General features: G+C 38.7%; 1 protein-coding gene across 18 annotated transcripts in view; it reads left to right on the top strand.

Moving 5' to 3' along the window:
- UBE3D (ubiquitin protein ligase E3D) overlaps positions 1-13,297 on the top strand; it is a 216,679-nt gene that overhangs the window by 121,614 nt on the left and 81,768 nt on the right. For 14 of the 18 annotated variants that reach the window (XR_011974394.1, XR_011974392.1, XR_011974386.1 and 11 more), the window contains one exon: positions 5,068-5,206. The exons of 1 other annotated variant lie outside the window; for it this stretch is intronic. Coding sequence is in view for 11 of the 17 variants with exons in the window: in XM_072642691.1 (XP_072498792.1) it covers positions 5,068-5,206 (139 nt within the window). In the remaining 6 variants the exon portion in view is untranslated. Of the gene's footprint in view, positions 1-1,415; positions 1,480-5,067; positions 5,207-13,297 lie in introns of those variants that run through there. 3 more of the 18 variants (XR_011974390.1, XR_011974388.1, XR_011974387.1) reach the window with 3 other exon arrangements.

The following is a 13,297-nucleotide window of genomic DNA, read 5'->3' as shown; positions in this document are numbered from 1 at the left end:
ACGGGAAGAGGCGGAAATACACGAGATAGCTCGGTTCACCTCGATTCCCAGCCGTTTCCTGGGGGGCCTCGTGAGAACTCTAAGATTTAGAAGTTCCCACCTTTACCCGCCCGAGACTGTCCACATGGAATTGAGCTTCCATCCCCAGCACAATATCTGTCTGTAGACTATAAAGAATGAGTCAGTGAGGGGGAGGAGAGAGAGAGAGAGAGAGAGAGAGAGAGAGAGAGAGAGAGAGAGAGAGAGAGAGAGGAAGAGAAGAGAAGAGAAGAGAGAAGAGAGGAGGTGAGAGAGATGGCAGAGGAAGAGGAAGAGAAAATCTAAATGCTAAATTACTAAAGGAAATCAAGGGCAAAAGTAGAGAGGGATCATCTTTGGTGAAGATGAGCACCCTCTTACCCTCCCTCTCCTTCCAGTACTAGAGCAGAGGGAAAAATGGGAAATGTTGATGGAGTTAGTTAGGAGAATGGCATTAGGGAGAAGAAGGTGCTAACAACAGATGGCCTCCATTTCCTCATGACTTGAATGTTGAAGAGAGAAGAGTTTGGGAACTATGGTAGAAAGCTAATCAGGAAAAAGATGATGGGGAATGACTGAATAAACTGTGGTACAGAAAAGTAATGGACAATACTGTACTGTAAGAAACAAGCCTCATGAATACAGAGAAGCTTGGAAAGACTTACATGAATTGATTCAAAGCAAAGTAAATAACCACCAGGAAAATAATATACTCCTTGACTCCAATAATATAAATGGGAAAAACTCACCACAAAATAATCAAAATTTAGTATTATGACATTATGAAGAAAAAAGCTTGATTCCAAGGAAGAGATGTGAGAAGACACCCTCTCCCCCAATCCATATGTGTGAAACACTGCATGTAATGTTAGACTTTTTTTGATATATTGCTTGACCTTATTGAATTTTTCCCTCTCTTTAAAAAAAAATCCTTTGTTATAAAGGATAGTTCTCTGGAAAAGTGAAGCTGAAGAATATGGGGTAAGCATTGTAAAAACAAAAGATGTCAATAAAAATCTGTTTGAAAAAGTAAGTCTTCCTTGGTATATATTAAAACCTTTTTTTCTCTTTTTATTATTTTTTTTTAGGAGGAACATAGCTAATTTTGTTCTGTATGACTTCATATTTGTAATGAGTTTATATTTCTTGCCTTCTCAATGGTTGCAGGAGGGTGTCAGAGAAGGAAACAATTTGGATATGAAAATAAAATGAAATTGAGTAAAAAATAGAAAGCTTATCATAAAAAAGCTTCCGGGATTTATATTAACAAGCTACTGTTTGACTAGTACTTCAGATTTGAGAAAAAGAAAGTCCTGAGATACAAGAAAATAGAACTAAGGAAGCTAGACTTGTCAGGGATGTTGGTCATTAACTAGTCCAACACTCTTGTTTTACAGAGGAAGAAACTGAGGCCTGGAGATTTGCAGTGACTTATCCAACATTATAGTGAATAAGTGTCAGGTCAGGAACGATATCTGTCTTTTGACTCCTACTCTAAGGCTATTTTTGTTAAACTCCACTGAAAAAGAAGCATTTTAAAATTCGTTTAACCAGTAGCTATTTTAAAAATAGCCTTTTCTTTACCTTGAACCTCATCGATCTCTATTCATGGAGCAAGAAGTTAAGTATTGCCTTTCAATCCCACCCTTCTTTTCTACCCCATTCTCCTTCTACCATGAACGTTACCTGTTTTTAAAAGTGCTATTTGATTTTTTCCTTCCAACCTTTCTTATCCCATTTTTCAAAGTCATTCTTTTAAGTTGTAGCCAAAAGTTTATAAAAGAATTTGTAGCAGTTAAAAAAACCCAACAACCCAAAACACTTAGAACAGAAGGTTCATATCACAGCTGAAGACTGGACATAAACATGCAGTAGCTATTAGCAAATTCATTAAACTTCTTGTTTTGGATTTCTTTATGTAAGGTAAACATTTCTTAGCTTTTAAGTAAAACCTCCTATTCTCCAGAGAGTCATCATTCTGTAGAGTTGTTGATGGAAGGGTGGTTCCTTTGGAGGAAAATTTAGGTACATATAATTCACATGTATTTGTAAAATACTGCTACTTTCTTCTGGAGACCTGTTTTTTAATAATTGGTATTTAATATTGAAACCTTCTCTGGAAAATTCAGCTCAAGTGTACATTTCCCCCTTCCAGATTGGAAATGGTTTTTTTTTTCCTAGTGCTTTGGCTAGCACTTTATTATGCCTATGTTATGCTTTTACAGTCATTCTATAGTGTATTTGTTGATCCTTCAATCTTGGAGAGAACCAGTGACATCACCAGGGTGATGTCTTGACTTGCTCTTGAATTGGATTTAAGTGAGGCAGAGTTGTGTGAAGTCATCGGCCTCACTCTTTCCTCCAGAATCATCAGTCTGGTGTCAAGACATAGGTCAAGATGATTGTCTGTGGCCCATGATGACTTTGACCTTTTTAAATTAAGGTCTTTCCCAGGTCTCAATTTGTCTGAGGCTATGGCCATTCAGTGACTAAGGGTTAGGGTAGATTTGAGACAGATGGTGGCTTAATTCACTATCACAAAAGTATCAGTCTGGCAGGGACCCTCTGAGTTTCTGACCATAACAGAAAACAATTGCTATTTGCACTCACTCTCACCCATCAAAACCCAAACAATAATCAACTGAGGCTTGAGCTAAGGCCTATTATTAGCCATTCGATGAAAGCCAGAGTGATTTGAATAGAACCTAGTAGGAAGAAATAAATAGAGAAATTCAACTGAAAATAATTCCAGACAGTGTAAAACATTTGAGAGTCTACACATCCATTCTGCATTATAGTTACTTGTTATGGTGCAGGGAGGAAGGAAAGCCACCAGACTGTAAGCCATCCAAGGGCAAGGGCTGTTTCTCTTTTTTAATTTTTGTATCTGCTCCAGGATTGAGCATTGATTTTTACACCATAATCCTTAATAAATGGTTGTTGTTGTTGAAATTTACTTGCATATATAAGAGCTCCATTTAGCTCCTCCAGTGTTCATAATAACTGTTTGAGGTTGATAACTATTTAAACCATGGCCCAAGCCCCCATCTGATTTGTCATTTTATTACCAGACTTGCCAGAAACATATAAATCCAGTTGTAAAAAACCCATTTTATTAAGTTAGACATGATGTGGAAAATAACAAAGAATAAATCAAGTAGTGAAATATTCTCTATACTCTTACACAGAGAGATATACATCACCTATACCTTTAGGAGAAGTATAATTGAATTCTCCCTTAATCCCCATAAAGCCCCAGAACAGCAGGAGGCAAATCACTTTGTGCACGGAGAGGGGAATGCACAGGGTGTAGTGAGGTCTTCTCCTTTGCCTCAGGCTGCCATGACCCTTGCCCCAAGTGTTGATCGTCTCTTGCTTTCCCCCAGATCCAGCTCCATGTTTTGCCTCTGTTACTCTCTCAGCCCTATTTTCTTGCTTTTTTAAAGCTGAGTTTGCCATGTTGTTGCCTCATTCCTGGCCCAAGTATTGTAAGAAATGAAGTCTGCTGGAGGTACCTCCTTTTAGTTATTTCTTTTCCACCATTAGACATGGGCAAAGGAAGTTTGTGCAGTAAAATTCTCTGAATAATTCTCCTCCTCTCTTCCTTACTTTCTTATCTATCAGTATTAGTAGTCATGTGCCAAAATTAAGTTTAATTGATTTTAGCTATTAGGTGTGTATATTAAAGGGAACGATGATGATTAAAGGTTCTCATAACAATTTCAAATTATGATCATAGTCATTTAAATGTAAAAGGATTGCATTTTTCTAATATAATTAAACTGTTGTGGAAAAATTTCTTCCCTCTAGTTCAGAATTCTATCATTCTATCATTTAGTAAAGATTTTATTTTCAATCTCAGAGGGAAAACAGCAGACCACCCCCCAGCTATGCTTTTATTGCAATGTGAACTTTTTTAAAAATCCAAAAACAAAACAAAAACAAAATCCAACCCAAACACAGAGAAACACGAAAAAAGTCCTTCAAAAATCCCTTTAGGTCAGGAGTTCTTAACCTCTTTTCTGTCATTGACCTCTCTGGAAATCTGGTGAAACCTGTGGAGCCTATCTTGGAATAATATTTTTAAATGAATAATAAAAATACATGATATAAAAATACTTGGGATTGATAATAATAATATTTATGTAACACTTTAAAGGCTTGAAAAGCACTTTCTAATTATTCTTATTTTATTCTCCAACAACCTTGGGATTTAAGTGCTATTTTTATTCCATTTTACTATACCTTAATACCTGCCCTGAGTCACATGGCTAGTAAACATCTAAAGGAAGATTTGAATTCAGGTCTTTCTGACTCCAGGTCCAACTCTTTCTATTCATTGCACCTCCTAGTTTCCTATGGATTAGAATAGAAAATAACTATATTGAAATACAATTATCAAAAATTTTTTAAAAAGTTCACAGATTTCAAGTTAAGAACCTTGCACTAAAGCCATGAGAGCCCACCCTGGGGTGGAAGAAAATAAAAGAAAGAAAAAAAAAGAAAATCTTGTACTATTATTTTAGAATTTTGGGGATTGGTGAAGAGGGAGATATAGGGTAGGTGTTGGGTGTGAAGACAACACGGAGTAAATGTGATCCTAGATGATATAGAGTAAACATGACTCTAGTAAATGAATTTTGGGGCAAGCATTACCTGCTTAGACTTTAGCCTGGTTTCCATCTTTCTGTGTCACATATGTAAAGTGTAACTAGAAGTATAATGAGGCTATTTCCACCAGCTGCACACAGAATCACTCTCATTACTTTATAGTCACACTTCATATACTTTTGAAAATGAACTGATGACTTGGAAAAAATTGTTTAAACCTTGTCTTCTACCAGCAGTACCGGGAGTGTACCTTGGACAGCTGCTTCTTCACTTGTGCTCATGTCTGGGGATTTTTTTTTTCACATCACCATTGAATCTTTTCCCTGCTTTGAAAATTTTGACACTTATTTAGCTCTGACTCTTTTCTTCTTGCATATCAGATTGTGAGTTCCCTAATCAGAGAGCATTCACAAAAATGTGAATATTGGTGTGTTTCAGGCTTGCCAGTTCATGGGAAAATGATATTGGAGTCCATTCCCTTGTCCTCCCTTCCCAAACCTGCTTGGAGCTACTGTTGATATTATCAAGGAGCAATGATTCTTTGCCACCTTCTCTTCAATATATGAACTCCTTTCAGGTGAGAAATTGCCTTACCAATAATATGTTTGTTTGGGTTTTGTTTTCGTGTATATATTGATAGGAGAGGGGAATGATTTGTGTGTGCGTGTGTAGGAGTGTGTGTATGAGAGTGTGTGTTTTCTGTGTCTCTTTCTGAACTTCCTTATACCCTCTTTTATTTTTAAATGATTCATTGATGCTCTTTTCTTTCTTTTCCTCCTTTTTTTAGTAGTTGTGTCCCTACCCTGAAAGGTATTGAAGCATTGTTGTTATTTAACAGATTGTTGTGAAAGAGTCATAGCTAGATTCCTAGCTAGGCTCATTCTTTAGCCTATACGTATATTCAAAAGCACCATAGTGTAGTGAACAAAATGTTGGACTTGAAGCCATTTAGACTTAGGTTCAAATCATGCCCCCAATGCTGAGAAGCTATGTTACCCTGGACAAGTCATTTCACCTGTCCAAGCTTCCATCCTTTCTGAGAAGTGGAAATAGTAAAAGCATTTGCTTTACAGAGTAGTTGTGAGGTTCAGTGAAGTTAATGTATATAAAATGTTTTTTAAAATTATATTATAAACAAGAAATATCAGTAAACATGGAACATTTTAATATACAGAGATTAACAAAAAGGGGGATTTATAATGAAATTGTAGGGTTTTTCCCCCATGTAGAGCTTTTTTTATTTCACATTTAACATGCTAGATCTAACATCTGCCCTATTTTTCTTTATCCCTTTCTCAATTTCCTTGTATTCTCCTTTTGTTTAAATGATTCATTGATGTTCTTTCCTTTCTTTTCCTACTTTTTTTTGGCATCCGTGTCACTATCCCCATGAAGTACTTTATGTTGTTAATATTACTACTACTGCTGTTATTACTATTTTTTGTTACTACTATTATTTTTATTATTACCACACCACCGCCACCACCACCACCTCCACCACCACCACCGCTGCCGCCGCCACCACCACCATCACCGCCGCCGCCGCCGCCACCGCCACCATCACCGCCACCGCCACCGCCACCACCACCACTACCACCACTACTACTAATACTCCTGCTACCCCTACTACTCCTACTACAGGGCCCTCTAACTGGGAGCCCTGCAATACTGGGCATTTCCTACCACTTTAGTTCCTTCTAAAATCTTCAAGAGGAAGGCCAAGAGCAGTTGTCTTGAGCAGCTGACTCTCATGTTGAGAGTCTTCAGGCTTTTTTCACCTTTGTCCTGAGCAGAATTCCTAGAACAGAAATGGGTGAATGGTTTTCATGCAAACTTAGGAGTGATTCTGGACAAAACTGTGATGTAATCAGACAGTCTTTTCCCCAGTACCTCTGTCTTCAGCCTCCTTGCCCTCCTCCGTGGGTACTCTCTTCCTCTAATTTTCTGTATTCCGACCTGTTCTTCGTTTTGTGTTCTTTTGCCATCTGGCTTAGTTAATTTTTGCTAATTTTCATGGTATTCTGCTTTGTTATCCTTGCTCTCTCCTGCCCCCAAAACTTACCATCTTCTTTCTCCCTTCCTGATTCCCCCCACTTGGGAGTAAATAACGAAAGCATGCTCACTGACTTCACTACAAATTCTCAATAATTCCACCGGGGTCTTTTTTGCTCCAGTTGGTCTTTTACTTAATTTCTTTTTTGAATCCCCTCACCCATTCCTGACAGCAACACTTCCAAAGCTTTCTTCCTCTCCTTCCTTCTCACCCTCAGTAGAAATTCAGCCTTTACTCTTTTAAAAAAATAACTATTCCTGATATTTTACTGAAGAAATTGAAGCTATATATCCTTAGGTCTCTCACCTTTCCCAGTCCTCCTTAATCTTAGTGTCTTCCCCCTGAGATTATCTTTAATATACCTGAATATATAATTTATATATTAGAGTCCCCTTTAGACTATGAGCACATAAAGAGAAGGGACTGGTTTTTGTCTTTCTTTGTATCCCCAGGACTTAGCACAGTGCATAGTATGTAGTAAGCACTTAATAAATTTAAATTGACCGGCGGGCACATAGGAAACAAATTCAAAACAAGTACAGAGCAAATGTATAATACATTTATTCTATATGTGCTCACATATGTTTCTGTCTTATGTATGTTGCAGTTGTCATAATACGAACTTCTTGACGATAGGTTTTGTTTTCATTCTTTTTATTTGCACTTATTGTTCAGTCTTGTCTGACTTGTCATGACCCCATTTTGGGTTTTTATTGGCAGAGATACTATTTGCCATTTCCTTCTCCAGCTAATTTTATAGATGGGGAAACTGTAAGTGACTTGCCCAGGGTTACACAGCTAGTAAATGTCTGAGGTCTGATTTGAACTCAGGTCCTTCAGACTCCAGGGCTGGCACTCTATCCACTGTGCCACCTGGATCCTCCTTTATTTGTATGCCCAGTAGCTGACGTGGTGCCTGACACAGAGTAGGTGCTTTATAAATGCTTTTTGATTGATGTTAATGAAGAGTTAAAAAGAGATGATTAACAAAGGAGGGCACTTCCATTTGTTTCCCATGAGCTGCAGAATGCTTGTCCTCTTTAAAATTATTTTCTTTTAAAAAATGGCTTTATTGTTGCCTTTCATCTTAATTTCATAGTTATTTCTCAAGGAAAAATAAAAATTCTTTCTTACCCCTCCGGATTGAATCCATCCTTGTGACCAAGAAGAACAATTGAGCAGAACACATCTCATATGGTGATCCTACTGGATAGCATCTCTCTGGTCTTAGCAGAGATTTGTTTTCTAGTATTTCTCTGGTTTTTCAAGTACTCACTTTAGGAAGTTTCACTTCCTTATATTAGGCTGCTTGGTGGCACAATGGTTAGAGTGCTTAGTCTGAATTCAGAAAGACCTGAGTTCAAATTCAGCCTCAGACCCTTACTAGGAATGTGACTCTGAGCAAGCCATTTAACTAACCCTGTTTGCCTTAGTTTCCACATCTATAAGATGAGAAGGAAATGGCAAAACACTTTAGTAAACTTTGCCAAGAAAACCCCAAATGAAATCATGAAGAGTCAGATGCTACTGAAAAACAGACAAGCTTCCTTTTATTGATCATTGTTGAAATGATTGTACATGTTGTTCTTTTGGATCAATTCAGATAAATCCCAAAGATTTTTGCCAAACATAGAATTTAATGCCTTATTGATATCAACCTGTTGTCATGTAAATATTTGTATATAAGAACTTTGCTCTTTAAGCATTGGTAATGGTGCTTCCACTTTTAATCAAATAAGAAATGGCTATTTCTGTCGGAAAGAGTTGCTTGGGACATCTAGAGGTTAAGTCATTTGCAGGAAGAGTTGTGGATGTACTCCCATTTCAGTCCATTTGCCACATCCTGTTATATGCATATTGTTGGTTTGTAAGGCGCTACTATTGATGTTGACGGAAGCACTCAGGTTGTTTCTGCTTAAGGCATTTTATCCTCTTTTCCTAGGAATGAGGGTGGGAAGCGTCCTTATTAGAGAAAGTACCAGATCACTTTTCATCCCAGATAAAGAATAAGGGAAAAGACAGAATGTCTCTTTGCACATATCAGATAGAGTTGTCTCTCTCATTCATTTTCTTTTTTTTTTTTTTATTTTTTTTTAATTTTTTTTTTGACATTTTTTTTTATTTAGCTTTTAACATTCATTTTCACAAAATTTTGGGTTACAAATTTTCTCCCCTTTTCTCCCCTCCCCCCCCAAACGCCAAGCATTCTAATTGCCCCTATGACCAATCTGCTCTCTCTTCTATCATCCCTCTCTGCCCTTGTCTCTGTCTTCTCTTTTGTCCTGTAGGGCCAGATAGCTTTCTATACCCCTTTACCTGTATTTCTTATTTCCTAGTGGTAAGAACATTACAGTTGATCCTAACACTTTGAGTTCCAACTTCTTTAGCTCCCTCCCTCTCCACCCCTTCCCTTTGGAAGGCCAGCAATTCAATATAGGCCAAATCTGTGTAGTTTTGCAAATGACTTCCATAATAGTTGTGTTGTATAGGACTAACTATATTTCCCTCCATCCTATCCTGTCCCCCATTACTTCTATTCTCTTTTGATCCTATCCCTCCCCATGAGTGTTGACCTCAAATTGCACTCTCCTCCCCATGCCCTCCCTTCTATCATCCCCCCCCACTCTGCTTATCCCCTTATCCTCCACTTTCCTGTATTGTAAGATAGGTTTTCATACCAAAATGAGTAGGCATTTTATTCTTTCCTTTAGTGGAATGTGATGAGAGTAGACTTCATGTTTTTCTCTCACCTCCCCTCTTTATCCCTCCACTAATGAGTCTTTTGCTTGCCTCTTTTATGGGAGATAATTTGCCCCATTCAATTCTCCCTTTCTCCTCCCAATATCTTTCTCTCTCACTGCTTGATTTCATTTTTTTTTAAGATATGATCCCATCCTCTTCAATTCACTCTGTGCACTCTGTCTCTATGTGTGTGTGCGTGTGTGCATGTGTGTGTGTGTAATCCCACCCAGTACCCAGATACTGAAATGTTTCAAGAGTTACAAATATTGTCTTTCCATGTAGGAATGTAAACAGTTCAACTTTATTAAGTCCCTTATGACTTCTCTTTGCTGTTCACCTTTTCATGGTTCTCTTCATTCTTGTGTTTGGAAGTCAAATTTTCTTTTCAGCTCTGGTCTTTTCATCAAGAATGCTTGAAAATCCTCTATTTCATTGAAAGACCAATTTTTCCCCTGAAGTATTATACTCAGTTTTGCTGGGTAGGTGATTCTTGGTTTTAGTCCTAGTTCCTTTGACTTCTGGAATATCCTATTCCATGCCCTTCGATCCCTTAATGTAGAAGCTGCTAGATCTTGTGTTATCCTGATTGTCTTTCCACAATACTTGAATTGTTTCTTTCTAGCTGCTTGCAATATTTTCTCTTTCACCTGGGAGTTCTGGAATTTGGCCACAATGTTCCTAGGAGTTTCTCTTTTTGGATCTCTTTCAGGTGGTGTTCTGTGGATTCCTTGAATATTTATTTTGCCCTCTGGTTCTAGAATCTCAGGGCAGTTTTCATTGATAATTTCATGAAAGATGATGTCTAGGCTCTTCTTTTGATCATGGCTTTCAGGTAGTCCCATAATTTTTAAATTGTCTCTCCTGGATCTATTTTCAAGGTCAGTTGTTTTTCCAATGAGATATTTCACATTATCTTCCATTTTTCCATTCCTCTGGCTTTGTTCTGTGATTTCTTGCTTTCTCATAAAGTCCTTAGCCTCCATCTGTGCCATTCTAATTTTGAAAGAACTATTTTCTTCAGTGAGCTTTTGAATCTCCTTTTCCATTTGGCTAATTCTGCTTTTGAAAGCATTCTTCTCCTCATTGGCTTTTTGAACCTCTTTTGCCAATTGAGTTAGGCTAGTTTTCAAGGTGTCATTTTCTTCAACATTTTTTTGGGTCTCCTTTAGCAGGGAGCTGATTTGCTGTTCATGCTTTGACTTCATGTCTCTCATTTCTCTTCCCAGCTTTTCCTCCACCTCTCTAACTTGATTTTCAAAATTCTTTTTGAGCTCTTCCATGGCCTGAGCCCATTGAGTGGGCTGGGACACAGAAGCCTTGATTTCTGTGTCTTTGCCTGATGGTAAGCATTGTTCTTCCTCATCAGAAAGGAAGGGAGGAAATGCCTGTTCACCAAGAAAGTAACCTTCTATAGTCTTATTTCTTTTCCCTTTTCTGGGCATTTTCCCAGCCAGTGACTTGACCTCTGAATATTTTCCTCACACCCACCTCACCTCCTGATCCTCCCAGCCAGTGTTTGGGGTCTGAGATTCAAATGCTGCTTCCAGCCTCAGGGCTTTGGGCGGGGGCAGGGCTGCTATTCAGTGTGAGATTAAATTCAGATGCTCAGGTGAGGGCAGGGCTGCCTCTCAGGCTCAGTTCCCTCAGGGAGTTTATGCACAGACCTTCAACAATGGATCCAGGCTCCTGCCTGCTTGGGGAGCCCTGGTCTGCCGCTGCCCCTCAGCTTCTGTCTCCCGAGGGGGCCCGAGCCATGGGGGCACCCCACTCCCCCCTCGACCCGCCAAAGGGACTCTCTCACCGATCCCCGTCACCTGTGGGTGGAGGTACTTGTGCGGCTGCTGGAGATCCCGTCCCTGAAGCCCGCTCGGATCTGTTCCTCTCGGTGCCGCGGCCACGGCAGGGCTGTACTCAGCTCCCAGTCCCGGCGCCCAGTCCGCAGCACGAAGGACCTTTTACGAGAGGTTTGCAGGTCTCTCCGGAACAGAAATCTCCCTCGCTCCAATGTTCTGTGGCCTCTGGGTGCAGAATTCGCCGTGAGTTACTTCTTTGTAGTTCTATGGGTTGTCTCTCATTCATTTTCTTAACAAGTGCTTAATTATCTGTAGCTAGAATGAGGAAAGTGCTATTAAATTTTGGAAATGCTTAGGGTTTCTCATAGGTCACATCATTTAATGCTAGGTGTTGTAGTGGATGGAGTGTTAGGCTTGGAGTAAGGAAGACCTGAATTCAAATGTGACTTCAGACACTTATTTAGTGTGTGACTCTGAGTGAGTCATTCAACTCCTGTTAGCCTCAGTTGCCTGATCTGTAAAATGTGGATAATGATTGTACCTATCTTCTAGGATTGTTGTGGGGATAATTGTAAAACACTTAGCACAATGGCTGGTACATAGTAAGCACTGTATAAATGTTAGTTATTTTTAATGGGCAGCATTTGTGAGGAATATTGGTAAATATTTCAGTAGGATCAGAAGATCCAGATACTGTCTCTACATTTCCAATTCTCTGACTGATGTCACACAGGGAAGAATGTTTCTTTTTCTGCAAGGCAGATTATTTTAGGTTTCTTCCAATTTTAATATTGCTTCTATTAGAACTAATAACATTGCTGATAAAGCCTGGAAGGAAGGGTGTTTTTCTTGAGTTAGAGCTGTACAAGTGTTCAATATTTAAATTCTTAACTTAAACTAAAGAGAGGCAGTATGGTGTAGTGGGTACAGAGCCAGCGCAGGAACCAGAAAGATCTAGGTCCAAATCCCACCTTCCTCATTGACCGGCTCTGTGACCCCGGACAAGTGAGTTAACTTTTTAGTGTCCCAGTTCACTCTTTTTTTTTTTTTTTTAAATTTTTATTTTTTTATTATTTTTTAATGTTTAACAATCACTGCCATACAATTGAGATTTTATCCCCCCCACACCTACCCCCCACTACCCCCCTCCCTCCCCACAACTGCATACAATTCTGTATAGATTCTACATATACTTTCCTATTGAGTATATTTTCACTATAGTCATGCTATGTAGTCAGACTAAAATAAATGAAAGAAATCGTATAACAAATCAGAACATGATACACAAACACATACACATACACAAACATGATCTGCTACATTTTGTGAGTGACTTCCATATTTCTTTCTCTGAGTGTGGAAGGCATTTTGCCTTGAGAACCACCTTTGGGATTTTTTTTTTTTATAAGAAGTTTTTGCATTATTACAAAATTCCAAGTCTACCAGAAAAAACTCTCGCACACTGTGGTCATTGCTGTGCACAAAGTTCTCCTGGTTCTGCTCCTTTCACTCAGCATCAGGTCATATAAGTCCTTCCAGGCCTCTCTGAAGTCTTCTTGTTCATCATTTCTTATGGCACAATAGTACTCCATTACATTCATATACCATAATTTATTCAGCCATTCCCCAATTGATGGACATCCCCTTGACTTCCAGTTTTTGGCAACTACATAGAGTGCTGCTATAAATATTTTTGTACATGTGGGACCCTTTCCCATTTTTATGATCTCTTGGGGATATAGTCCTAGTAGCGATATTGCTGGGTCAAAGGGTATGCACATTTTTGTAGCCCTTTGGGCATAGTTCCAAATTGCTCTCCAGAATGGTTGGATGTGCTCACAGCTCCACCAACAGTGAATTAGTGTTCCAACTCTCCCACATCCTCTCCAGCATTTATCATTTTCTTGTTCTGTCATGTTTGCCGATCTTATAGGTGTGATGTGGTACCTCAGAGTTGTTTTGATTTGCATCTCTCTAATCAATAGTGATTTAGAGCATTTTTTCATATGTTTATAGATATCTTTGATTTCTTCCTCTCAAAATTGCCTGTTCATATCCTTTGACCATTTATCAATTGGGG

The sequence above is a fragment of the Notamacropus eugenii genome, chromosome 2, assembly GCF_028372415.1.
Source record: "Notamacropus eugenii isolate mMacEug1 chromosome 2, mMacEug1.pri_v2, whole genome shotgun sequence".
NCBI classification, from domain to species: domain Eukaryota; kingdom Metazoa; phylum Chordata; class Mammalia; order Diprotodontia; family Macropodidae; genus Notamacropus; species Notamacropus eugenii.
Note: the sequence above shows the minus strand (reverse complement) of the source record. Positions and strands in the feature narration are given on the sequence as shown.